The sequence below is a fragment of the Panthera uncia genome, assembly GCF_023721935.1.
Source record: "Panthera uncia isolate 11264 chromosome E2 unlocalized genomic scaffold, Puncia_PCG_1.0 HiC_scaffold_19, whole genome shotgun sequence".
NCBI lineage: Eukaryota > Metazoa > Chordata > Mammalia > Carnivora > Felidae > Panthera > Panthera uncia.
In genome coordinates, this window is record NW_026057588.1 from 14,438,164 (window position 1) to 14,465,313 (window position 27,150).

Genomic DNA, 27,150 nt, shown 5'->3' on the forward strand with positions numbered 1-27,150 from the left:
AAAAAAAAAGGGAAATTGAGACTGCAAGTGGGGGGAGGTGGTGGGTTTGGGGGGGTCTCCCCCAATCCAGGCATGCCCCCTCCCTTGTAAACGAGTCTCCTTTATTGCCTGCCTCTGCTGTGAATTAACTTGTTCTGTGTATTAAACTGGGCCTGACCCCTCTGCCCACGACTGCCTCGTTCTCCAGGCTGGACTGGGGCACCACCAAGAAGGGGAGATGGGGGCCTCCTAGGGGGAGACTTGACCAAGGTTAACAGCTGGAGCCGGCCGACCTCCATCTCCCTCCATCTCCCCCCTGCACCCCGCCTTTCTCTGGCTTTGTCCCAGCTCCTCCCAGCCTCGCCGGGAAAGGAGAGGGGGGATGGGGTGGAGGGGGCTCCCGCCCAGCCAGCTGTGGTTGCCCTGGCAACGGACTGCTGCAGCTGCAGTGAGCAGCAGTGAGGGGGGAGGCGGGAGCTGGGGCCTGGGGGAAGGGATGGAAAGATGAAGAGGCCGCCCCTCCCGGGCTATGGTAGGCGGTGGGGGTGCCTAGAGCACCTCCTCTGGGTCCCCAGAGCGCCTCACCTGGGGCCCCCCATCCGGATGTGGGGCAAAGAGCGGAGGGGAAAGGACCAAGGAGAGAATGACACGCACACGAGGTTGGGCGGGAGGCAGATTTGGGCGAGGTGGGATGAGGAGAGAACCAGGACACTGAAAGATCAGGAGAGAGACACAGAGCCACACATTTATAGAGAATCAGAAAAAGAGCAGGAGAGGGAAGAAATAGATCTGGAGAGAGAGGTAGATGAGTGAGCCACAGGAGTGACGGGAGGGGGGAGAACAGAAGAGAGATGGAGATTCAGTGGGAGAGGGAGACATCAGGGAGAGACAGAAGGAGGAAGGAGCCGGTGATTTAGGGAAGCGGGAGAGATTCGGTGAGGGGAAGTAGAGAACCAGGGCACATAAATTAGGAGAGAGGCCAAAGAATAAGAGGGAGGCACATTTGGGGTTAGAGAGATACAGTCAGGATCCAGGGACAGGCCAAGTCTCAGGACAATGACACAGAGATGAGACTTCGTGGGAGATAAGGACAAAGAATTTGGGGGGACAATAGAGAAACGGGGAGAGAGCCAAAGGTATAAAGGATTCAGAGGTTGGCTGGGGAAGAGAGCCAGGGGTGATGGGAGGGAGAGAGATGGGGAGGAGGGTGCGAGAGGGCACTCGTGGGATGGCCGAGGAAGTTGGAAACTGGGGCAAGATCAAGATGGGGAAGGGACCAGCAGGGCACAGTGTGGGTGCGAGTTGCGGGGCGTTGGACGTTGGTGTGTGTCACAGGCTCCAGGAGAGAATGTGAGAACAGCTTGTTCCATGGTTCCCATGCCGGTTGGGGGAGGGCCGAATGGGGAGGAGATGGGGCCTCAAGAAGGGCGGAGACTGTGAGAGTGTCTGGAACACTCTAGAATTTTTAGATGTGGAAATAGCTGGTCCACCTCCTCTGGAAAAAGGATATATACCCGTTTTGGAAAAAGATGTTTTTTTTGGGGGGGGGGGGGGGGGGGGGGGAGAGGCTGAGTCAGAGGAGCATCAGGTTTTAGCTCAGAGATGGAACACTCCATGACAGGTAAGTAGGTGAGGTGGGTCAGGAAGATCTAGCCACCTGGCCAGCCCTGTCGAGAGGCTGGGCCGCTTCTCAGATCCGGACTTCCCACAAGAGTCCAGACCTTGGATTTTCACGTGGAATTCTGAGATTCAGAAAATCGGTTGGACCCTGATCCCCAGGTCAAACCGCAAGTGTTTCACCAGGGCAGATGCAGATCCAGGACAGGAGTTTAAGGCCTCTCCCCAGCTAGGAGAGCCCCTAGAGGGAGGCCTGACCCAGGGGTGAGGTCATGGGACACCCCCACCTCACTGTGCTCCCCTGGGCCTGGAAGCAGGGGCTGATTTGCACCCGAAACCACCAACCAGTTGACTGGCAGCGGGAGGCCTACTCCCACCGATGGGGGCGGGGACATGCAAATAAGCCAGCACCGGGAGGGTGTGGCCTGGGGAGACCGCAGCCAAAGGAGACAGGGGCCCCTTGGTTCTTTCTGAGTTCGCTTTCAAAGGGCAGATTTACCAAGCTGGAAATCCGGCTTTATGGCCAACCTCCAGATTTTTAAAAGTTTGACCACTAAATCTAAAACCAGCGCAACTCCGTGGGCTAGGTCTGGCTTTCTGGCCTCCAGTATATGACTTCTTCAGTAGAAGCTCCCTTTTTAACTTAAGGACTTTTTACATTCTCAGTGTTGGATTCCTGTCATTTGGGTTTCAAGGCTGGTTCTTAGGGAAGGGTGTGTGTGTGCGTGTGTGTTTGTGCGTGAGAGAGAGAGAGACAGAGACAGAGAGACAAAGGGAGAGACAGAGGGAGAGAGAGACAGAGAGAGAGAGAGGGAGAGAGATGGCGTTTGGGACCAGGGGGATGGGGAAGGAAGCTGACGCTGGACCACACCCTCCCATCAGTGACTCCAGGCAGCTGCCCAGCTAGTGAACACACAAGCCATTTCTATGAAACATTTATTTCCTTTGAAACCTCCAGAAACATGCCAGAAAAATCTCAAGACAGGGATAGGAAAAAAAAAAAAAAAAAAAAAAAAAAAAAGAATAAAAAATCCAAATGAAATCAGCATATGAAAAAAAACCCCTGCTATCTTCAAGCCTTCAGATTGAACACTAACCTCAAATTAAATAGATTTGTTTTGCAGAGATCCTTAAAAAATAACAGAAAACAAAACCAAAAATCATAATTTACACTTGTCAATGTACATGATTAGGTCCCCAAAATGATTCAAATGATCTGAAGAGATGAGGAGAACTTAAAAAAAAAGAGGGGGGGCAGCCTCCAGGTTAGGGTCTGAGGAAAAGGCGGTGGGGAGGTCCCGGAGAACCCTTCCAAAAAGGGGTGGGGAAGAGGGGCAGAGATATCACAGTAGTTGGCCAGGACTGAGGACCAAGCAGGTCCCACCTTGAAGCCCTCATCTCACACCACAGGTGAGGGAAAGGAGATGGCAGCTGAGGGCTTCTCGAGGGACTGCGGTGTGGCTGGGGTCAGAGGTTGATCACAGGGAGACAGGAGCGCCCTTTTCTCTTGCCCCAGCCGGCCGGCCCAGTGTGGCACCTCCCTGTCCAGCCCGGCACCTCTCTGTGTCCTGTGCAGTTCCGGAGCCCCCTGCCCTGAGGTTTCTGGCCTCAAAGAGAAGGCAGGGGGCGGGGTGTCTCTGGACAAAGGCTGGACGACCTGCTGCTGGCTTCCAGCCCAGAGGGTGCTGCTCGGAGCCGGGCCAGCTCCCCCTGCCTGGGGCCTCCCAAAATGGGAAAGGCCACCCACCTGCCCACCCTGACTTTATCCCTCTGAGTCCTCCCACTGAGTCCCAGTCCACGGGGGACACACCTTGATCCTCAGCTTGAGGTTGGGGGAATCCACAGATTGTGGCCATACAGACTTGTTCTGGCGCAACTCTACATGAAAAAATAAATATATATATATATATATATTTTTTTGTTTTTAAAGGAAAAAAAGAAACTCTGTTTCCTGGGTGAACAGCGTAGTACCACTCTGGCTCGGCTGCCTGGCAAGCTGCCCCTTATTGCCTTTAGAGAACCAGCGTCTCATGGGGGGGTTCACACAGCAAAGCACTCCCCGGGAAGCACAGTGAGGGTGTCCGGGCGTCCGCTTGCGAAGGGAAAACAGAACCAGAGAGGAGTTGCAGGCTGTTTTCTCTCCAGCCCTGACTGGAGGGCTGCGTGGAGCCCCTCCTGGTGCCCGGAAGAGGCCCTGGCTGTGCGGTCGGAGCTGGCGGGGCCTGGGGAGGAGAGACAGGGCTTCGCTGCCTGGGGCCAGGGCAGTAGCTGGAAGGTGGCATGGCCTGGGCGCTGTGGCCTTTGGCGGTCGAGGGGCGGATAGAAAAAAGACGGTATAAACAGTCCCGAGTGTGCAAATAGAGTTTCCCCTCAAAGAAGTTGACTTTGGATGCTGGGGGTGTCCTCTCTCCATCCAGGGTCCCAAGAAAGAAGTGAAACTCTAACAAAGTGCTCCTGGCTGCTTTTTGGAAGAGCGAGGTTGGGAGGGGATACTGTCCGTGCCATTTGGAGCTAGTGCACTGGGACTGAGACCCCTGGCCAGTTTCCACACAGGCCTTCATCTCTCTGGGGCCGAGGGGAAGCACGGGCCAGTTTCACACTGGTTTTTCATGCAGGGGGCTTGGCCCCACAAGCCCAAACTCTGTTGCACGTGGTGAAGAAACCTGGTTTGTGGACTCCTGGAGCTGCGGGGTTTGGAGACACACACCTGCCCTCCCTCTCCCCTTCCTACAGCTTCTGATGGCTTGGTCCTAGGAAGAGGCTAGATGGGCCTCCTGGGTGCGGCGTGGGCACGGTCCAGTCCCCAGGGACCAGAGATGGGCAGTTCAGAGGGAGGCCTGAGACCATGTCATCTTGTGGGGCAGGAGGACCTTGAGCAGACCACAGCTCACAGCCCGGGGCGGGGCCTGCGGCCATCCAGGGTTTCCGTGTCCACGAGGAGGGCGGTGGGGCCCTGGCTGGGTTATCGTGGTCATACCCGCAACTGGGAGCGAGCCAAGGGAGACAGGAGAGCGGGAGCCCGCGGCTGGCCCGGGCAGGGGTGGGGGCGGCTCGCCGCCTCAGAGCTCCTTCTTCTCCCTGCAGAAGATCTCCGCGAACTTGCGCAGCTGCTCGCTGGCGGCCTGTGACTCCTCCTGCAGGCGCTGGTTGTTCTGGCGTAAGCTGGCCACCTCCGACTGCAGCACGGCCTTGTCCTGCTTCTCCTGTGGAGTGGGGCCAGCGTCAGCGGGTGGGCACAGACGAGGCCTCCTGAGCCAGGCGGCCAGGGGTTCAAGCCCCACCTCTGCTTCTCAGCGGCTTCGTAACCGTGGGCAGACTGCCTCATCTCTCTGGACCCATTTCCTCAACTCTTCCAACAGACCTCACTGTAGTTACCACCACCCCGTTTTACCCTCATGGCCATCTAAGGACTCGGGGACTGTTAGCCTCAGTTTCCTGAGAGAGGAAACCCAGCCTCTCCTAACGGAAAGTGGGGAGCTTGGGGTGCGGGCGCAGGCTGCCCGCCATACAGGCTCCCTTGGCCTTTCAGAGACGCCCTTCCAGGACACATCACATCTGAAGGCCGCTGACTTGTCCAAGCTCAGGCAGTATTAGATGGTGGGGTCGGATTTGAACCTGGGCCCCTATGATTCCTGTGCTTGAGGCTTCCACATTACACTCTGCCACCTTTTTGGTTTTTTGCCCAAAAGTATATAAAGCAACAAGTGGAAGTTCTCTGCCCTTATTCCTCTCCTCATTCTTCTACACCCTGGAGGTACGTATAATGAACAATTTGGAACGCTGCCTTCTAGATAACCCTCTGCCCTGTGGATGTTAATTTTTTTTTTTTTTTAAAGTATGACAATGTTCTAGGAAATAGTTCTGTAGCTTGCTCAGTTTTTACTTAAGTTACTGGACTTCTTTTGTATGTGAGTAAATACACAGATTCCTGCTATTATTTTGATTGGCTGCAGAATATTCCACTGCATGGGTGTCCTGTCCTTTATATAACCGTTCTCCCGTGGAGGGACAGCTGCACCGGCTCCAATTTTTTTTATTGCAAACAGAGCAGCAATGAGCATCCTTGCTCATGGATCTCTGTACCTATGCTTGAAATTCTGCTGGACAAACTCCCACAAGTGGAACTGCTAGATCAACAAGGCAGACAGTTACATTGTTTGATAAATATCATCCCCCTGCCCCCCAAAAAGGCTGGGGCCAATGTGTTCTTCCTCCGAGACTGTAGGCAGGTTTCCTCCATGTGTTTCCCAGCCTTTGGCACGGTCACCTTCTACTCTTTACTCAGGACGACACTCAAAGCTGGGTGGTCTCTCCCAGCGTGGAAGGGGTCGGGTGGGGACAGGTGCCGCAGCCTCGCTGCCCACGCCCCACACCCGAGTGTCTGGGGGGCGGAACGGGGGGATGCGCCACGAGGGCTGGCCGCCTGGCGGCCTTACCTTCTGGAGGTCGGTGTGCAGCTGCTTCAGCATCACCTCCAGCTGGTACACCTTGCCTGTCAGATCCAGGGGAGGCTCCTCGCTGGAAAGACAAGGGGCAGGGTGAGACCCAAGGCCCACCGGCCCCCAGGGAGGGCTCCGGAGAACAGGGGGTACGGGACACTCCTGTCCCCGAAGTTCTGGAGAGTCCTTTCCTTGCTGGGGTCCTGAGGGATGCCTGGAGGGAGGCTCTGGGGGAAGCTAGAAAGGAGCCAGCCTTCCTCCCTGCTGCGCTTTACCCAAAGACAGTACATCTGTGGATGTGGACGGAGGGCTGTGGCAGCCTGTGGATGGCTGTGCATGTGCCCGCCCTGACGTGTGCCTCCCCCGCGGGGCCTGAACCACGCGTGTGCTTTAGGTGTGAGCGCCTCACACAGAGCAAGACCAGAACCCACCTCACAGACACATCCACTGAGCACCTCGCAGACCTGGGCACGGTGTCTGCCACGGGACACTGAACATGGGGGCCTGCCCTCGGGGACGGGAATGGAGGACACTGACAAAGACGATGACGGCGCCCCCGTGACAGAGAGCCTGCCCTGCGCTGTGCACAGTCTCAATCTAACAGAGCTCCGCGCCCAGTGTAATCTGGGAGGTCACCTCGTCATTACCCGCTGGGCAGAAGGGGACCCTGCACCCTGGAACCCAGCCCTGGCCTGCCCGGCCCCTGAGGAGGAGAGGGGCAGCCCCTCCCTGTGGGGGCTCCACTAGGCACTGTGGGGGGCGGGGCAGGGTGTGCTGCCGCAGCGGAGAGGAGAGACACTGAGTCCTCCTGCCCTTTCTTTCCACCACAGTCTTGGCTCCTGGGGCCTGCAGCTGCAGGGCAGGTGGGAGAGGGTCAGCTCAGGGGCGGAGGGAATTCAGGAGCTCACCCAGAGCCCACAGTCCTGCCCTTTCCACACCCAGCCTGTTCCTGCCCTCACTGTATTGGCACATTTGTAAGTGCCGAGTTCCTGTGATTACAGTCGGGCCACATCTCTGGTGGAGGTTGAGTTCTAAAGCCAGTGAAAAGAGGGGTGTGAAGAAGAGTCAAAAACAAAAACAAAACACCAAAACCCAGGAGAGTCAAAATTTCCCTCGAAAATTACTTAATTTGCCCATAAAGTACAGCGCACCTCTGGTGTGAGCCTGCCTTGTATTTTTTGCCAACCTAGTGCGGTCAAGTCTGTTGCACTAAATGTGCGATGACCCATGTCCTCTTCTCTCCCCGGGAAGCCTCACGCGGGTAGGGCCTCCGTCAGCGCTTCCACAGCTGGCCCAGCGGGCCGTGCCAGGGGAGAGGCGAACAGTAACTATCAGGTGGCCATCCTCAGAATTCTGGAACGTGCAGAGGAGACCCAGGGGCAGACGGGGGGGCGGGGGGGGGGGATCAAAGGCAGGGAGGAAGGGACCGGGGCGGGTGAGGATGCAGTGGGGGGCACCACTTAGAGGTTTTTTGAAGTTGGAGGTCGACTGACCATATGGATGACGCTGTGTTGTCTCCACCCACGAGGACCAGGCTAACCCGGACAAGGTCACCTCTGGGTTCCGGTGTGTGGGTTACTCCCAAGTCCCTCAGGGGAGACGCCCCCCTGGCTGTGCTGAGGGGGCGTGGGGGATGGGCAAGCAGCTGCTGTCTCTCATCCGCCTGGTGTCCCCCTCCTTCACGGGGCAGGCCGGCCACCCTCAGGGATCCGAGTTGCTGGGCCACCAGGTGTTCCCAGGGAAACCTCACCTCATGGTAGGGGTGGTCCTGGGGGTTGGGGGCCCCCTCTCCAGGCTCAGGTGGCTGTGGACAGGACTGTGTGCAGGTGGGACCTCCGGGCTCAGAGCTGGGTCGTTGAGGGAAAAGAGTGAGACAGCTCTTTGCACTGCCGGGCAGAGACAGGGGAGAGGGGAGAGGAGTCAGCAGGGCTTCCAGTGCCTCCTCCCTCTGCTCCCCCGCCCCACCGACCAACCACCTTTCCCAGCACACCTCCCACCCAGACCTCCGTGACACTCCCAATCACTTTTGTTAGATCACGCACTTAGGATGGGCTCCAACCAAAAAAACCAAACCAAATTGACACTAACAACAAAATCTCATCCTGATGCTGAGCAAGCCTGTAGACTAGTGACCAGTTTATACAAAATGCAAGGGACAGAAACAAGTTAAATGGCAGCGTGACAGAGTAACCACCCAAATTCAGCATAAATGACCTGGTTTCATCAACAAACAAATGGTATGAAAAAAGTGGCCAAAAGAGGATGGGGTTGAAGTTGGGTGAGAAGTACACGGGGATTCATTTGCACTGTAGTTTTGAGAAGCTCTGTGAAATTTCAAAAGCAGAAAGAGAAGACAGAATACCATGTATACCGAGGAGAGAAAAGAAATCACATGGCTGTTAAAGCTCTGATTCCCAGGTCCCAACCTGAGCACCTGCATTTTTATTTTTTTTAGGTTTATTTATCTGAGAGAGAGAGAGAAAGAGAGTGTGGGAGTGAGTGGGAGAGAGGCAGAGAGGGAGAGAGAGAATCCCAAGCAGGCTCCAAGCTGTCAGCTCAAAGCTCAATGCAGGGCTTGATCTTGGGGGTAAATGGAGTGGCCACTGGGGAGGGGGCTTTGGCTGCCCCAGCCCCTCTCATAAGCCCACAGCTGGGAACCAGTGTCTGGACAGCTCTGCCTTCCACACATCTGCTGGCATCTGGGTCTCCAGGGAGAGGCTTGGAGCTTCTCAGCTGCTTCCCACAGAACCAGTGATCCTGGCCCTAGGATGCCTGGACCTTGGGGGCGGGGGGACGGGGTGGAGAGGAGGTGGCCCTGGCACCTCTCCCTGCATTCCTCCTGGGACATGGCCCCCACACTCCCCTTGCACCCCATCAAAAAAAGAGCCCACTGCTCAGGAAACCCAGGGAATGAGGCCCCCCTCCCCCCCACAGGCAGCTGTGAGATCCCCTGGGGCCCCTGTGGAGACTTGGAGAAGACAGCTGATAAAGGCCCTTAGGTTCTCTTCCTGGACCCTGAGTCTGGGGTTGAAAACCCAAATGCCCTCAGGAATATGCAGGTGCTATAAATGGTGCCACTCATTTTTTTAAAACAATTTTTTAAATGTTTTATTTTTGAGAGAGAGAGACAGAGCGTGAATGGGGGAAGGGCAGAGAGAGAGAGGGAGATGCAGATTCTGAAGCAGGCTCCAGGCTCTGAGCTGTCAGCACAGAGCCCAACGCAGGGCTTGAACTCGTGAACTGTGAGATCATGACCTAAGCTGAAGTTAGACGCTTAACTGACTTGAGCCACCCAGGCGCCCCATGATGACACAAGTGCCGTGAGCCTACGTAAATTCATTAACGCTAACAACCACTTTGCAGTAGGAATATCATCCGACTTTATTTACAGATGAGCAGACTGAGGCGGCAGAGGCGGACCGGTCGCCACCGTGCTCAGCAGCAGCGAAGCTGGGGCTCAAACCCAGGCAGTGGGCTGTGCGTTGCCTTTAAACCACGCCTGCCCTTACCTCCCTCAGGAGACCGCCGTGCCTTCACTTTTCACATCCTCTGCTGGGCCCCATCTGTGCCCCTCCCTCCCAAAGTCCTGGACCCAAGTAATGTTCAGCCCGACACTACCCGTGACTTGTGGTGGTGGTGGCGGGGGCGGGGCACATGAAACTTTTGGGGCCAGCAGCGTCTGGTTTGTGGAATCAATAAATGAACCAGTATAATATATGCAGTTCCCTTTTTGTCCCCCAAACTATCCCTGCTTTCCCACCACAGCTGTTCAGAGAGTGGGTGAGCATGAAGTCTGTGCCGGGCTGGAGGCACCACGGGACGACGGTCAACTGGGTCACGCTTAGAGGAAAGGCCTCCCCATGCCAAGACCCCCGAGATTTGTGGGGATAAAGAGCACGTGCATTTTCACTCTGGCAGCAGGTACTGGGCTCGCACCCACCTTACACTGAACCTGCCACGTGCGAGGGGCCCCTTTCCCCTCCCCCGCAAGCAAGTGCTCTCGAACTCCATCTCTGCAGTTCTGACTGGTGAGGACGCGTAGCTCAGTGAGTTGTGACTTGCCATCTATTTTATTAGGAGAGAGCTTGAGTGTATTTTTAAAAGTGTAAGAGCCATCTCAGTTTCCTTTTCTATAAAAGAAACCATGCCCATCTTTCTGGAAATGTTCAGGTCCGGGCTTAAATCCTTGCCCTGTGTGCCCTTGGCCAGGTAGGTGACTCTGGTGGCTGAGACTCAGTTTCCTCATCTGTAACCCGGAATCCTAACACATCCCTCACACTAGAGAATAGAAGTGATGTCTGTGATAAAGTGCTGGCTCCCTAGAGACGCTCTGTAATGTCATGGTGGCCCACGGTCACCTCCTCCTGGAAACGCCACATGGAGCAACCCTGTCCCCCACTGAGAGCGTCAGGCCTCTGAAGGGTCAAATTTGCCTGCAGCACTGGGCCCCTGCTGGCAGCCACTCCCCTCCCGGTGATTCAGAGGCCTGGCCTGGTCTTCCCGTCTTCCCTGACTGCTCTCCTGTGCCACTTTACCCATAAACAGAGGCCTGACTGCCTCTCCCCCAGGGAGAGACTGCACGGTAGGAGGGAAGCTTCCTCCAGGGCCACCTGCCAGATGTGGACTAGCCCAAACATGGAAATATGAAGGTCATGTACCATATGGGTCTGGTTTAAGGCATCCTGCGCTGAGCCAGACCCATGCTGGGAAGCCAATAGTGACCGAGCTGGCCCCAGGTCCTGCCCTCAGAGTCCAGTGGGGACACAGACCCTTCATTAGACAGCGGAGGCCCTGAGGTCAGGGTTGGGAGGGAGGAGGCACAGGCAGAGGGGTCAGGGCTGTGGGAGCCCAGAGCAGGTGCCTAATCCAGACTAAGGGATATCAGGGAGAGCCTCCTGGAGGAAGGACAGCAAAGCTATAGTCTGAAAAATACTGAAAAAAATGAGCCAGAAGAACATGTTCATGTGTGTTAGGGATCACCAGAAGTCCCATTTTACAGTTGACTCTTAGAAAGATAAAGCTGCTCGCCCAAGCCACGTGGGAAAGAAATGGCAGAGATTGTTAGCTGTCCCTTGTCACCTGTTTTCCCTTTTTCCATAATAACGAATCCCAAATTTTAGTTGGGCATAAGGCCTCATTTCCCAGCCTGCCCTGAAGCTATTAGGTGGGGCTGTGTGTGATATTCTGGCCATTGGGAAGTAAGTGCAGGGGGAGCGCCAGGCTTAGAGACACATCCCTAAATGGAGGGGATGTCTCTCCCCTGCTGGTTGGAGCTGGACATGATGGCCAGAGCTCTGGCAGCTATTTTGGACCATGAGGGTAAGGCTCCCTGGAGATGGCAGAGCAGAGGGTTTGAGGAGCCTGCACCCTAATGAATTTGTGGAAGTGCCACACCAGGCCCACACCACCCACCTCAGGACTTTTAACCTGCATAAAAACCTTGTCTATTTAAGTCATTGTTAACTTGCCTATTTAAGTCAAGAAAACTTGGGTTTTCTGCCACCTGCAGCCAAAGCAAATCTAAATGCAATTTGGGTTATTGTAAGTCTGCCCGGTGATATAACATAAGGCACTGTCTTTTGAGGGCTTGTTCTGTGCCTGACATGTTTTACACACAGTTTCCTGTAATCTTCACCGTAGCCCTGGGCAGTGGGCACAGGTCACATTCCTGCTTCGTAGATGAGGTAATGGGATCAGAGAGACAAAGACACTTGCCCAGGACTGCACAGTGAATAAGTGACAGGGCAGGATGTGAACCCTGCTCCCCCTAATTCTGGATCCTGAGCGTGTCCCACTTCAAAGCCCCAAGGCCCTCCACTGATCCTTCTAGAACACAGCAGGGGGTCGGTAGGGACCAGGACAGGTTGGGCAGAAGGCGCCTACCTTCGTATGCCTTGGCTGCATTTACCAGGCTGGACCACTCAAGGCCAGAGGCCGTGTCAGGCAGTGGCATCATCCCGGGGTCAAGGCGCCGCAGTGGCCGGTCCCGCCCATCGGCCAGCGAGAGCTCCGAGGCTGAGATGGTGGCTGGGTAGGAAGAGCGGAGACGGGAGATGGGGGAGAATGACAACGTGAAGGAAACAAACTTTCTATAGTGTGTAACATTACAGAATTGTTACAGCACAAACGATTAATACAATTATTAGAAGATGACACATGCCAGCAGGAAAAGGGGTGGGAGTATCAGGTGTTTACGAAGGTGGGGACAGAGAGAGAGGAACAAAGTAGCAGGAGGTGAAATCAGAGGTGATGGGGCTGGACTGTGGGGCCTCGTGGGTCAGGACTTTGTCTTTTGCTGAGTGACACAGAGCCACTCAGGTGGCTCTGTGCAGGGAGGGATGTGACCCAACAGAGGTGTTCACGGGCTCTCTCTGGCTGTGTGTAGAAGACGGACCGTGTGGGGGCGGGGAGACAGTGAGGAGGCTGCCGTGGTCCAGGAGGGAGAGGAGAGTGGACAGGACAGGTGAGGCTGTGGGGGCAGGGGAACAAGCGGCAGCCCCTGGATCTATTTTGTACTTGCAAAAGTACTTCCTGAAGAGGGGATGTGAGTGTGAGCCAGGGTGCAGGGGGAGCTTCAGGATTCGGAAGCTGGCCCTGAGATGGGACGGCAGGGGACAGGCCAGAAGTCTGCTTCTGGAGGTGTGGAGCGGAGGACGCAGTGCCAGCCCGCAGACATAAATCCAGGTCGTTAGTGCGCGGACAGTGTCTGGTTATGGCAGGGTCACCGTGGGGAGAGCTGCTGGGTCCTCATGTGACAGGCCAGGCAGAGAAAGAGGCCCCTGGGAGTGACAGCACCAGCGGCCGCATTTGCCGCAGCCATCGGCTGAGTCCCACGTGCCAGCTGTAGGCCCTGGGCCTCGGCCTGCTGATGCCTCACAGCTGCCAAAGGGGAGGGGACAGAGGACGGCTGTGAGGCACCGAGAGGTCAGGAGGTGACTCAGGCAGGAAAGGCCAGGCCTGACTGACCACATGTCCTCCTGCTGAGCACCATGCCGGGTTGTGTCATGGGGATCATCTCCCAGCCTCACCTCCAACTGGCCAGGAGGGAGGTGCTGTTACGGCCCTGAGTTGTGCTCAGAGCGAGACGTCTCGCCCGCATTCACACTGCCTGGTAGTGACACTTGCCTTTGGACTGCGTGGCCTGACACTGACCCTGCTCTAAGCCCAACCCCATGAGGGTTTGGGGTTTAGAAGGTCCCTGTTAATACTCCGTTCTAGCCCTGCTCTGCAGTCCGGAGGTACAAGCCTGACTCGTGATGGATTAAAATGCTTGCTCCAGACGGTAGAATGCTAACAAAATAATAAATAGCTACTGCTTTTCCCGCATATCAGGGATCGTGCTAAGCGTTTTCCACGTATTAATCTGAGTCTCAGTTTAATGCAGTGAGGGGTAGATTCGCCTCGAGCTGAGATGGGGACTGAGTGAGAGGAGGCTTTGGGAGGCTCCATCCCAATAATACAGGACACAGCCCTCGGCCAAAACCCCTGGGGACACATCTCCGAAGTCAAGATCTGTTTGAATCGGAGAAAGCTGTGCAGGTGCTATAACATACCACACCCAGAACGGCTGGGCAGCACCCCGTATCCAACACAACAGTGTTCTGCAGTGAAGTTCACGGTCACTCACACCAGATGGGGTAAAGAAGAACAACAAATACATAGCCTCATGTCCGTCTGGGTTGGGTTTTGCTGCTCAGTGAGCTTGGCCCAAACTTCTGCATGACCTCTCAGTTGTAGAGTGTTTGGGGTTGTGAATGAGGGATTGCAGGGTGGACCAAAGGCAGGGCCAGCCCGAAATGGTGCACCAGTTCTAATGGGGGCCATGTGCACGGTGCCCCCCTCGTGGGGGATGCTCAGTAAGCAGTCGCTGGATGAGTCAAAGGATGGATGAGTCATATCCCTACACCCCCTCCCTCCAAGAGCTGGCAGACTTGGGGGGAATCAGGTAAGTAAATAAACACTTGCGAAGCCATCTGCTTGGTGCTGGGACAGGATCTGGGGGCGCAGCAACTGTAAGTCCTGATCCTCACGGCCCTCCAGGCTGCAGCAGGGGGTGCTGACACCCTCTCTCTGGTCTCAGATGACTCCAATTTTGGGGCACTCCAGACTTCTAGGTGACCCCCCAGGTGCCTGGCCAACAATCCCCTGCTCTGTGGGACACCCTGTGCCACACCATCAGTACCCGACTGAAACTCCTATGCACCCACCTCCCTACCCTGGATGACACCAACACTGAGGATCTCCAGTGCTGACTGTCCCCCCTCCCCCGCTTCCCATCGCCAGGGAGACTCCCCCGCCAGCCCCAGGGGCCCGGGCTCACATTTCTTTTCTGGGAAGCCGTTGCCGGTCGCAGGGACGGTGCTGGGGCTGCCACCGCCAGGGGGGTGGGGGTGCTGGTGCTGGCGGCGGGCGGGCAGCGTGCTGGAGGGGAAGGCGCAGGTGCTGCTGAAGAGCACATCGCTGGGCAGGCCCGGCTCCAGGCTGGCAGCGTTGGCGAAGCTGGGTTCCCGCCGCCCGCTGCACAGACTCTCATCTGACAGCGTCCGCTGCAGGCTCTTCTGTGGGGACTGCTGTCGAGACAGGGTGGGTCATGGGCCGCGGTCGTGGCCTGGCTCACGGTCACTGTCCTCGGAGGCACCTTCCCGTCTTGGATGGCTGTGTTTCTGACCCACCCGGCATCTGCTTTTGCCCCTTTCTGCTCAAAGAATCCCAAGTTTCCCCTGGGGATAGCTCCTCCCCCAGTCACGCCCCACTTGGTTCTGGCCCTCAAGAGGCCAATGCCACTCTCCCGTTCCAGGTAAGGTCAGGGAAGGCAACGCCAGTCATCGGTGGGGACTGCTGGGGACAGCGCCCTGGAGAGACTGGGGCCAGCTTGGGCCCACAGGAGAGCACAGCCAACCAGGAGTAGGCGGGCACAAGAGTGAAGGGAAGCAGTGTCTAAGGGAGCCTGACTTTCCTGGGAACCCGCCTCCACTCTTGGACCGTGCAGGGTGGGTGGGTGGAGGCTGCTTCCGGTCTGGGCTCCATGAGAAGGACATGAGAGCCAGTTAAGAGCATCCCTTCCCAGTCACATGAGCTACCCTAGTGTGGAAGAAATGCCCCACGTGCCTACCGAGGCTGTAAGCTTACATTGCGATTAGGTCCCTGACTAATGTGACGACCTGACCCCTGACTGCGAAGCTACATACACCCAGACGGGACCGGCAGTGCCCCAGGTGGAGGCCATGGGCAGAGTGACTGCAGGGGGCCCTGTCTTCCTCCCTCACCCTCCCATGACCGCCTGGCCTGCCAGACTGTGTGTGCGTGTGTGGGGCGGCCTCTACATACTCCCGCGTCTCTCTCCTGCTCCGGCGCCAGGTTGTCCATGATGATGAGTTTCTTCAGGTCGTCCTCGATGGTGGATTTGTAGTTCTTTCGTGGGGAGCGGAGGTCTCGGAGGGACGCCCTCAACCGCGGCTGCCCGAAGACGTTTTTCGTGTTGGTGTCCACCTGCCTAGAATGACAGGATCGGGGTCAGAGGGGTCTTGGGGGGGTGGGGGTTCAAGCTGCTTCTCAAAGCGGTCCTGACCCAAGGCTGGCTGCCACCGCCACCAGGTGAGGGGCCACAGCCTTCTCCGTGTCACCTGGTGAAGGTGAGCTGGGGTGGGGGGGCAGCGTTTATCCTCACCATTCACTCGTCCTGCAAGTGTTTCTATCTTCTGGGAACCCGCTCTGGGCCATGCCTTGTTCACATAGCAGTGAACATGGCGCTGACCTCCAGTCGGGGAGACTGACAACGAATATATGGACAGAAGTCTGGGGGAAGCAGGAGGGAGCCCACGGGGTGGAAGAGCACTCCAGGAAGAGGAAACAGCAGGTGCTGGGCTACGAGGGGTTCAAGCTTGGTAAGTGAGGAGTGGAGGGGCCCACAGGCGGGGTGGCCTGAGTGAGGGGACAGGGAGGGGATGGGTGGTGTGAGGGGAGGTCTGGGAGGCGACGGGACAGATCCTGCAGGAACTGCAGGAATGAGCCACAGAGGAGACCTGGGGCTACATCTGGGGAGCCTCTAAGATTCCAAACTGGTGAGTGTGAGATCCTGATTTGTGTTTTAGAAGGATCACTCTGGTGGCTGGATGGAAAAGTGACCCTCACAGGGAGACAGTGAGAAAGTTCCTGCAAGCTGTTGGGGTGAGAGATGAGGGTGGCCCAGACCAGGGCTTCCAACTGCAGAAGAGAGATGGGGTCCCATGGCGTCTCACAGAGGGATAATCTCCTGGGAGCCAGGTCCCCATGGGGGTAGTGCTGGGCCACGGAGAGCAGACCTCTGGCCGGGGCCCCCAGGGTCCATCGTCAGATGTCCCTAACTTTGGTTTTCCTCACCCATCGTATGGGCTAAGAGAGTTCACGAATCATGGGGTGGCTGGGAAGATCCAGAGATCAGGCACCTGAACCCGGGGCAGGGCCCTGGGGCCCCCTGATGGCCACCATCCCCATTTTTCTACTGGGCCCCCAGTTCCAGAAGCTGGTCTGTGAGCCCGGGTCACTCAAATCACCATCTTCTTCTTCAGCACCCAAAGCTGACCCCATGCTGCCTTCCAGAACACTGCCATCTAAAAGCCACTGAGGCACAGCCTGGGGCTAAAATAAAAGCAGGAGCCCCCAGAGGCGGACAGGCCTGGGTCTGAGTCGTTCTTGCTGAGAGGCTGCAGGTACATCACACCACCTCTCCGATCCTCTGGAGAACGTGCTGACCTCCCAGCACTGTGGGGATTGCTAGAAAGTGCCGGCTGGCACCCGACAGAGCCAATGCTTGGGAAGCATTCCCAACTGCTTACCGGAGGCTGGCCCCGAGCTGCGCACGCTCCTCCACTGCTCCCCTGACCCCTCTGCTGGCCCCACAGGCCGTCATCCTCTGGCTCCCCTGGGGCTCCTCGTCCTCCACTCCTGGGACTTCCCCTGAGGCCTCCTCTAGCTCTCAGACTCTGGCCCAGCCTTTGGGCTCAGGTCTGACTTTCCTGGTGAAAACTGGGTCCCTGACCAGAGGTGTCACCAGGAGGGAAATAATGACAGCTAACAGCCCCTCACTGTGTACCGGGCCCTGTCCACCATCCTGAGGACTCCATGCACGACAACTCGTTGAATCTGCACAGCAGCCTCCCCGGGAGCCACTATTACTGTTACTCCCATTTTACAGATGGGAGACTGAGGTACAAAGGGACTAGAGTAACTACACAACAGGCGTCCAAAGTCACACAGCCCCTGTGAGTGGAGGAGTCAGGATTCTAGCCGAGGCCACCAGGCTGCAGGGCCTACAGACGTTACCACTGTACTTGACCGCCATGTTTGTACCACAGACATGGCATGTAAAGGATGAACGGTGTGTGGAACATAATCGCGTTTGGCTTAGTAATAATCTTTTAAATGCAGAAAAAAAGTTCTGGGAGAAATCATGAACAATGGTAAATTACCTCTGGGAAGTAGGCGTCTTTTTAGGAGGTGGGGAGAAGGGACTTTCCCTCTTTATCTGATACCCTTCTGAACTGTCTCTGTTTATTAATCGCAGGCTATCGCAATAATAATCATTTTAACAACTATTTTAAAAAAAGGTGACACCTGGACTTTATCATTTTGTAACTCAGGGAAGAAAAAGTCTTTGAACCCAGGAAGAAATAAGATGTCTAGGGCTCCTGAGGGTTTTGAAGTCTGTATTTCCTTTCTCATTTTCTCAGCTGCCACCTTGGGATTTTAACAAAAGAAGGAAGATAGGGTGGCGAGTTTTTTTTTCTTCTCAGGTCATATTCCTCCCCAAATTAGAATTCCAGGTCTAGGGTAATGCTGGCTCCATTACGGTGTTCTCTGAAGTGTGCTTGCTCTCTGGGCAAATGAAAAGCTTTAGATCCAAAAAAGAGACACAGAAAGCGTATACGCCCTCAGTGAGTTCCTCCCATGGGAGCTGGAAGGGGGCTTACCCCTCCCCATGCCAAAGGGGTTTCGCCATTTTCCAGAATCCCCTGCAAGGAAGGGGGTGATGTGTGGGACTCAGCGCAGGGCATGTCATGTGCTGTGCCCATCTCTCCTGGAGAGGGAGCCGGCTGGGACCTCAGCTTGTCTATGGCAAAAAGGGGCACCGTTTACAAGGCCGTCCTCCGGGACAGATGCAACCCCCCCTGCAGAACACTTTCAAACATGCATACTCTCGGCCCGAGGGGCTCTACTTCTGGGAGGGTGTCCTTCAGGAAGGGGAAGGGTGAAGCCTCCCAGAGAAGGACGATGGCCCCACAGAGTAAGAGAGGCAGACCTGATCCACATGACACCGGAAGAGGTTCTCTCAGATACAGCACAGAAATAAAGAAGTGGTATGTATAGTGTGAAATCATTTTTAGCAGTAACTAAGTTTACACACAGCTTAGTTTGATACATTAACATTTACCAAACTCTCAACTCCAAAAGATGGGTACCCTTGGGGGATTCACTTTCTAAGAATGTGCCTCACCACAGCCATGAGATCCTTGACGATAAGCCCTCCTCTGCCTCTGCCCTCATCTCCTCCCACACAGGCCTCCCAATGCTCCTTAAACATGCCAGACACATTCCTGCCCCAGGGCCTTTGCACTGGCTGTTGTGTCTGCCCAGAGTGTCCTCAATGGCATTTCCCATGAATGGCAGCTTTTCACCCATCCAGCTTTTCTCAAATGTTGCCTCCTCAGAGAGGCCTCCCTGACCACTCAGCCCTCTGGCGCTCCCTCCCAGCCCAGATGTGCTCGATCGCGCAATCCTGAGTGCTGCTTCACTTGTTCACCTCCTGGCAGTTTGTCGTGGGCACTTGTGTGCTTGTGGTCCCACTCCCACCTCACCTGCAGCCATCTGCATCCTGTTCTGTGTGGGGAACAAGGCTTGCCATGTTGCAAGCACTCAGAAGTAGCTGTTCAGTGTGAATCACACAGAACCAACCTTCCTTCCTCCCAACCAACCCACTAACCCACCTGCCTATCCCCTTCCTGCCAACCTTCCTCTCTTCCTTTTCTTTTTTCTGTTCATTTATTTTTGAGACAAAGAGACAGAGTGTGAGTCGGGGAGGGGCAGACACAGGATCCGAAGCAGGCTGCAGGCTCCAAGCTGTCAGCACAGAGCCTGACGCAGGGTTCGAACTCATGAAGTGAGAGATGGTGACCCGAGCCAAAGTTGGACGCTTAATTGGCCGAGCCACCCCAGGTGCCCCCTCTCTTCCTTTTCTTAAAAAAAAAAATTATTTAAGTAATCTCTACATCCAATGGTCGGGCTTGAACTCACAACTCCAAGATCAAGAGTCGCATACTCCTCTGACTGAGCCAACCAGGCACCCCTCTTCCTTCCTTTTACAACAAGCTTAAATGACTTCTATGAAAGAGGAAAAAGTACAGAGATATCTTAAAAAGTTAAGCCAAAGAACACACGTATTCCTTCCCTGCTCTGTTTCCTTTGTGTTTATTTGCAAAATCTCCTTCCCAGCTCCCAGGACCTCCAGGACTCTCCTGGGGGCATTCCTGATTCCGCGGGGGAAGGCTGGCTCACCAGAGGACATCCTGCTACCACCGCCTCCCCCAACCCTCAACTCGGCCACACATCTCATCCGCAGCCGGTCCCGCGGCCCGACACTGTCTGTGTGCTGCCACGACGCGTCTAAAGGGGAAAAGGACGACGGAATTCAGTTTGGAGAGTCAAATCGATCATTTGTGCTCTTAATTCCTTTTCCTCCTGGAAGAATTTTCCAACGTATTTCCTACACTGCAAATTCTGAGCAATAATTTAAAGTGGTATCAGTTCCAGGTTAACAAAGCCAACCGAACCGGGCTCGCGCATTCTGATCTTTTTCCTTTTTCTCAAGATCTCTGGTCTCCGTGATTGTCAAAACCTAATGACCCCTGAGGACAAAACAGACCGCTCTCTGATGATTCAAAAGAATGAGATCACCTCTTTGGTGCTAACATGGAGCCGTCACCGAGGTAAGAGAAGGGCAAGAAAGAGAAAAAGGCAGAAGGGTAGAGACGGGGAACCATACTGGCAAATGAAGAGGAGGGTGGGGGAAGAAGCACGCACGATCACAGGGGCTTCATCATGTTTGGAACATTCCAGGAAGGATGCAGCAGAAACAGAGCTATGGCTGCATGTGGGGAGGGGCGCTGGGCCGCTGGGCGCCACAGAAGGGAGAGATGCTTCTTTTGTGTTGCAAACCCTTTTGTACTAGTTTGGTTTTTATCCTGCGCACGTTTTACCTTTCAAAGTTCAAATGAAGAAAACGCCAGGAAGGATGTGCCTTCTCTCGATGTCTGCCCTACAGCACCGGACATAATCTCTAATTTGCCCATGTTGCCTGAACTTGGGACTTTGCCGTGTCGTGGAATTAAACCACTTGCAGTGGAGGAAAAAGAAAGGCAACTTACAAAGAAGGCTCTGCAGTAAGGAGCCAGACAACAGCAACTCCTTTTTCCTGTGACACAAGGGCCAGAGGTGGAAGGCGACCAACGGCTCTGACTTGGCTGGGCCTGCTCCCAGCTGACTCTGGGCTCTGGCCTCCAACTGGGGCGGCTCCCTCGGGGCCGAGTTAATTAAGCTAATTAGCACCGCTGTCAGCCTGTCTGAGCTGGGGGCTGTGCCAGCACGGCTGGCGAGGACACACAGCAGGTCTGCACCTCAGGCGGAGGGAGGATATTCCTGGAAGGATGGCTGGGAGAGCCCTGTAGGAGCAAGCAGTGGCGGCCTGCCCTGCCGTGGGAGGAGTGGGGGGTGGATGTTGGGGACAGGCTTTCCCCTGCTCCTTTGGTGGCTGCGCTGAGCTGGACCTAAATCCGAGGAAGGAAGGAGCCCGAAGGCCAGCCGTCAACCAATAGACGCCAGTGCCTGTCAGCCCAGCCAACAGTGACCAGGCATTTCCCTGTGATTCACTGAAATCCTCACGTCACCTCTAGGATGGGTACTCCTGTCCTCCCCTTTTGAGGCTGGGGCAACTGAGGCACAGTGAGTTGAGGACACTCAGCATCCACATTTGCCGGATGCTCTGAGCCACCGTGAGATTCACTCATGATGGAAGCTGTGCTCGGCCGTGCATGGGTCGTGGTAGCAGCTGCTCCTGGTGAGCTGCTGGGCCTTCGCCCCGGTGCTGCTGTCTCGTGTGTGGCTGCATTCTTTCCTCACGGCTGCCGTGAGAGAGAGGTTCTACCATCGCCTCACCCCACAGGTGGGGGCACCGATGCCGACAGGTGCTGGTGGAGCTGGGATGTGAACTGAGACGGTCAGACTCAGGGACTACCCCTGTCACCCCGAGTGTTCACTCGCTCCTGGTATCCAGGCTGCCCCCACACACGGTATTTCCCCTCGTCCCCTCAGGGGCCCTACGTGAGGATGCTTGGGGCCTGGGTCCTTAAGTGTGACAACAGAAACTGTTCGCTAGGGCCTGCCTCCTTACTGGGCCCAGAGTCTGCGGGGACAGGGTCGGGCAGGGCCCGACCTGTATAGGTCCAAACAACCCTGTGTAATGTCGCTGACTAGTGTGACACTTGGAGACACGTGGTGTCAGTATGGCCGTTCCCTGGAAGAGCAGCGGCCTGTTCTTGGCTGTGCCTGTTTGTGGGGGAGGCTTCTTAGGGTGGCCCAGGGGCCACTCTAGCCCACAGGGGCACTGCCGTCCCTTCAGTTGGGTTAAGATCATCCTGCCGGGGAGGAGATGCCCAGGACGGCTAGGGGCTGCTGACTCCACCTCCCGATCTGAGCTCCAGCCTCGCATCTCCTGCCGCTGCCGGTAGAGAAACACGCTGGCGTGGTCACACCCTCACCTGCTAAGCTCTGTGCTGCTGGAACATGGTGGGGTGGGGAGAAGCTCCCATGGATTAACTCACTAAATCCTCACAACCCCGGAGCTAGGGATGACTGTCACCCCATTTTAAAGAGAGGGAAACTGACGGGTTAAGGTGGGGGTCGGCAGCTGACGGATTCCCATCCTGACCCTCACGCTGTTCTGTGATGGCCAGCAGAATTAAGTGGTCAAAACAGGGGTGTCTGGCCATCTCCTGAGGCAGAACTGTCGGCCTGTCCCTCCCCCAGTGTTGACCAGGGCCTGCAGCAGAAGGGCCGAGCACGAGAGACACAGCACAGATCCTTCGTCCTTCACTAGCTTACTCCATCGTTTGGTCAACTAGAGCACGTGCCCAAATACAGAGGACACTGCTCTGTCCAAGAAATTAGTCCTCAGGAAATAGGGGTCGCTGCCCTGCACAGGAGTCCTCCTTGGGTGGTTTATATGACAAGACACTCTGATGGTTAATTACCTTGCCAGGTATGAATCCTGGCTCCGTTACTCAGCTAGAAAGCTGGGTAACCTGGCTATGTACTTCTAACTGTGCCTCAGTTTCCTCATCTGGAAATGGGAGGTAAGAACAGATCCCTCTCGTGAGGAGGATCAATGGGGCTGGGTCTGTACAGCCCGAGCCCAGCAGTCAGGCTGAAAGGGAGAACCCCTGCATTGGATGAGGCCATTAGCACTTCTCCATGGGGCATGTTAGAGGTCTTTGACCGGAATTAAGGAAAAGGGAAGGAAAGAAAGACAGGTTTGGTAATCACTCCTGGTGGGGGTGGGTGATGAGCTCATAATATGTGGTGACCTTGTGGGGACAAATTACACAACGAACGAACATAACATTTGCAGTGATTAACCTTAACTAACTGAGTGAATCTGGGCAAGTAACGTAACCATTCTGTACCTCAATTTTTCTTATCTGGAAAATGGGATGCAAAGTACTTGCATAGTGAGGATTAAATGAGCTAATGTAGGGGAAGGGCTTCTGACAGTAGTTGGTAAAGTGGGTATTAACATACGGAGGTAAATAAGTTATGCAAATGAGTTCTTGTGCCTTGGGATTAAATTTCAGTGACAGCTTCATAGGCAGGAAAAAAAAAAGGTATGTTTAACCTCAAATAATTTAGCTTGAAGACGGTGTTTTCTGGAAAATTAGGTTAGGTGACTCAGAAGTATCTTTTTTTTTTTTTTTTTTAGAAGTATCTTTAACAATGATAAAGACACTATCTCCAAAATGCTCAGAGAGAATCTGAATAAAACAACTTTATGAAATGCGAGTGTGTGGACAAAAGCCATCATTCTAAATTAACATATTATCTTCTGCATGTGATTTAAAAAATGTATCCAGCTGGCTCAGTCCATGAAGCGTGTAACTCTTGATCTTAAGGTTGTAACTTCAAGCCCCATGTTGGGTGCAGATCACTTAATAATAAAATCTTTAAAAAAATGTATCTATAACTAAATTATTGAATATTATAAGAAGCCATGAAACTATTTTATGTGTGTCCCCAAATATTTGATATATATTTAAAAAAAAATTTTTTTTTAATGTTTGTTTATTTTTGACAGAGAGGGAGACAGAGCATGAGCGGGGGAGGGGCAGAGAGAGAGGGAGACACAGAATCCGAAGCAGGCTCCAGGCTCCGAGCTGTCAGCACAGAGCCCGACACGGGGCTCGAACTCACAAACTGTGAGGTCATGACCTGAGCCGAAGTCAGTCGCTCAACCGACTGAGCCACCCAGGCGCCCCTATTTGATATTTTTATATATGTACTTTATATACTTAGTTTACACACATACATTTATACAAATATACACATCTATAAAAAGCCCTGTTTGAGTCTTATCATAGGGAAAAGTGGGTTTTTGTTTGTTCAGTGTTATCATATATTCAGGCATATCATCTGAGCACCTACTGTGTACTGGGCCCCGGGTGGGGCTCATGGCACCTCTGCTCTCCTGGAATTCTCAGTCCACCATGGGGGACAGAGAGGAAGCCAGCCACCAGGAAATGATGCTCTGATGTACCCTGGGACAGGTGCCGCAGAAGGGAAGAAGCATGAGGTCAGTGGAAGGGATGAGCCTGGTGTGGGCTTGACCGAATTTCCCCAGGGATGGTGTGTCTGGGTTAAGACCTGAGAGGTGGTGTTATGGGTCCCCTCCCATCAAAAAGATGCTGAAGTACAAACCCAGTATCTCAGAGCGTGACCTTATTTGGAAACAGGGTCTCAGACAATGAGGATGGACCCTCGTCCAGTAACTGGTGTCCTCATAAAAGGGGGAAACGCCAACACAGAGACGCGCCCACAGGGAGGAGGCTGCGTGAGGACGAAGGTGGACGCTGGGGAGATGCATCTACAGACCACGGAGTCCAACACGTGGCCTGAAAATCTGCAGCAGCTGGGAGACCAGCTGGAACAGGTTCCCCTTCGCAGCCCTCAAAAGGAACCGACCCGGCCAGTGCCCTGATCTCGGACATCTGACCTCTGAACCGTGAGACAGTGCATTTCTGGAGTCGAGCCGCTCAGTCTGTGGCACCTCACTGGCGCGGCCCTAGTAGGTACGCACGCGGGGGAAGGACAGCCAGAGCGGCTGCCGTGGTGGAAGAGCAGAAGGGGGTCCGCAGGGACTGACCCTCCGGCCACCCTGAACAGTGGGGGTCTCGTAGTATCTTATGGGGTTGCAGCGAGAACGCGACGAGATGCATGGCGCGTATGTTCACTGAAGGAGCACCCGGAGCGCCAGGCAGCCGAGACATGGCACCCGTTCTCCAGAAGAACGAGAAAAGTGACCGAATGACGGCAGGGGCCAGGTCTAGTTGGGAAGGCCCATCTGACGAGGTGGCATCAGACTAAGCTTCCCGGAGACAGCCCTGAGATCGGGGGTGGGTGGGGGTGGGGGAGTTCTCCGGGTACTAGAGAACCCCCGGAAAGGCCCTGAGGTTGGCCTAGCCTTGGTAAGCATGAGGTGCAGCAGAGGCCAGTGGAGTGGAGAAGGGAGGGGGCGAGCAGGAGGATGGGAGGCCAGAGGAGGGAGGAAGCCGACCGAGCAGGGTCTGCGCAGGAGTTTCGGCGAAGCACATGCCGCAGCCGGTGCCTGGTACTTGTGTGCTTGGTCAACGGAGCCCTCGTCATCCAGCCCGGGGGTGGAGGTGAGCGGAGGGTCAGAGCCTAGACTCCCGCGTGTCCCTGGCTGTGAGTGATGTGTGTGAACTGGACTCTCGGTGTGAGTTGCCCAGCCTCTCCTGCGGACATCTGCAGGGTCACGTTTCTGTCTTCCTGACACCTGTCTCCTTCTGAGCTCTGCGTCATCCACACATTTGAATGGTCCACCCAGGTCATGAAAGACTTTACAAAGAACTGGGGGAGGAGGGCAGATCCCCTCACACCCAATGGAAGAGGAGCCTTGGACCACTTCTATCCCTTACCAGCTGAGTGACTCGGGGCTTCAGTTGCCTTATCTGTAAAATGGGGTGAATGGCAGGTCTGCCTTACAGAGCTGTTGTGAGGACTCAGGGTACTAATTCACGCACAGGAGCTTAGAACCGAGACTGGCACACAGTGAGCACTCAGTAAATGTGAGGTATCGTCTTCTAACTTAAAACAGAAATCCTTCCCTAATGCACACTCTTCACCTCTCTTCTGCTCTACAGTAGAGCAAAATGCCTCAAATGAGCTGAGCACACAGTTTCCTCCCATTCCACCCTACCCTTCTCTCCTGCACCCTGGGGGACCTCCATGAGGCTCAAAGCGACGCCCAGCTCACAGCCCATCATGCCCAGGGCTCCTCGCCCGGGATCCTCCGCATACTCTCTGCACACTGAGGACTCTGGCCCCGCCCTGCACTCCCCCTTCCTCTCTACCCACACTCCCGGCCTTGGGGTATGCCTCTAGCCTCGTGCCCCTGTGAGACAACACCCAAATTTCCCCCTCCAGCCTGACTTCTCCCCTCAGCTCCAGACTCCTTACCCCGCCTCCTCCTTGATGTCTTCTGTGCTTCGCGAACGTAACCCACCCGGGACTCTCCCCCAGCCAAGCCTGCTCCTCAGCTCAGCCCTCACCTCAAGGCAAGCCTGCCCTTCCGGCTACAGGACCTAGAGTCTTCTTCAACCTCGCCCTTCCTCTTAACCCTTGTCCGGTCTGCCAGGCAACCCTGGCGGCTCTCCTTTCAGCTCATCCATCCAGAAGCCACCTCCTCTCCCTTCTCAGCCTCCATCCTGCTCAGCCTTCCCCAAACCCCGTCTCCTGCATAGCGGCTCCTTGAAGGCTGTGCCCCTTGGGCAGCCAAGGGGCCCTGTGAACACCCAACTAAGGGATCTCTGTCCACAGAGATGGTGTGGGACTGGAACAGCATCCTGCTGAATGAGTGAGTGAGGTGTCCCCTCCTTCCCCACCCAGAGACGCCTGGCTTGGCTCTTGTAGAACCTTGTTGGGCGTCCAGGCACTTACTTCTTTGGGTCAGTGAAGGGGAGTGGCCGTGGCGGGGGCTCGTCTGCCCTCTTCCACCCTGTGGGGTGCTTATTGCGAACGGGTTGCTTGGAGAAGAAGGACTTGGGGACGGAGGCGGACAGCTGGAAGGGGCTGGGCTGGGCCACCTGGGAGGGCCGAGGGGTCTCTGTGCTGGCGGTTTTGTAAACCTGAGCAGGGTAGCCGGCCCTGGAGCTCACGTCACTGCAAAGTAAAAACAAGAGAAATAAGCAATCAAGTATGTTCCCCATTATGCAGAACTGATCGTTTAAATGTACTCTTAGGAAACAAAAAAATTCCTTTACACAAGAGGTATACAAATACATTGCGGCTGTGGAAAGTTCCAATACAGAAATCTATATAGGGAGAAGGCCAAGTTGCCTAGGAGGTCTCCCCCCCCCGCCCCCCAATCCCACCCCAGGAATGCCCTTCTGGCACATTTGGTACCACTGGGAATCCAAAACAGTCACCCCCTGTGGGTGGATGCACCCCGAGATTCCCTGCCTCCTGGGCACGACTTACATAGCTAGAGGTGGGGGTCCTACCTGTCTCTAGGGGTAAACAAGGTTTATAGTTTCCCGGCTCTCTCTCTCTCTCTCTCTCGGTCACTCGTGCTTTTTCTCTCTCTCTCTCTCCCTTTTCCTATGCATTACAAATATACACGTGAATACAATCAGAGAGGTAGAACCTTTTACTTTGGGGGGGGAGCATGAAGAATTTTTTGGGGGGTAGAGGACTGTATTTTTATATAAGCGGAATGACATTAATACATTGTTCTATAAAATTTTTTTTTTTTTACTTAAAATATAACTTGCTCAGTAGCCTCTTCATTCAAATATTT

General features: G+C 55.0%; 1 protein-coding gene across 4 annotated transcripts in view; it reads right to left on the reverse strand.

Moving 5' to 3' along the window:
- Nucleotides 1–2,469: 2,469 nt before the first annotated feature.
- Nucleotides 2,470–27,150, reverse strand: part of SIPA1L3 (signal induced proliferation associated 1 like 3) — a 238,095-nt gene continuing 213,414 nt past the window's right edge. For 3 of the 4 annotated variants that reach the window (XM_049621716.1, XM_049621717.1, XM_049621718.1), the window contains 7 exons: nucleotides 26,292–26,513; nucleotides 15,363–15,528; nucleotides 14,356–14,605; nucleotides 11,919–12,062; nucleotides 7,786–7,921; nucleotides 6,033–6,114; nucleotides 2,471–4,799 (listed from right to left, as the gene is read on the reverse strand). In XM_049621716.1, coding sequence (XP_049477673.1) covers nucleotides 4,656–4,799; nucleotides 6,033–6,114; nucleotides 7,786–7,921; nucleotides 11,919–12,062; nucleotides 14,356–14,605; nucleotides 15,363–15,528; nucleotides 26,292–26,513 — 1,144 coding nt within the window. In that variant the 3' untranslated portion in view covers nucleotides 2,471–4,655. Of the gene's footprint in view, nucleotides 4,800–6,032; nucleotides 6,115–7,785; nucleotides 7,922–11,918; nucleotides 12,063–14,355; nucleotides 14,606–15,362; nucleotides 15,529–26,291; nucleotides 26,514–27,150 lie in introns of all 4 variants that reach the window. The other variant, XM_049621719.1, reaches the window with a different exon arrangement.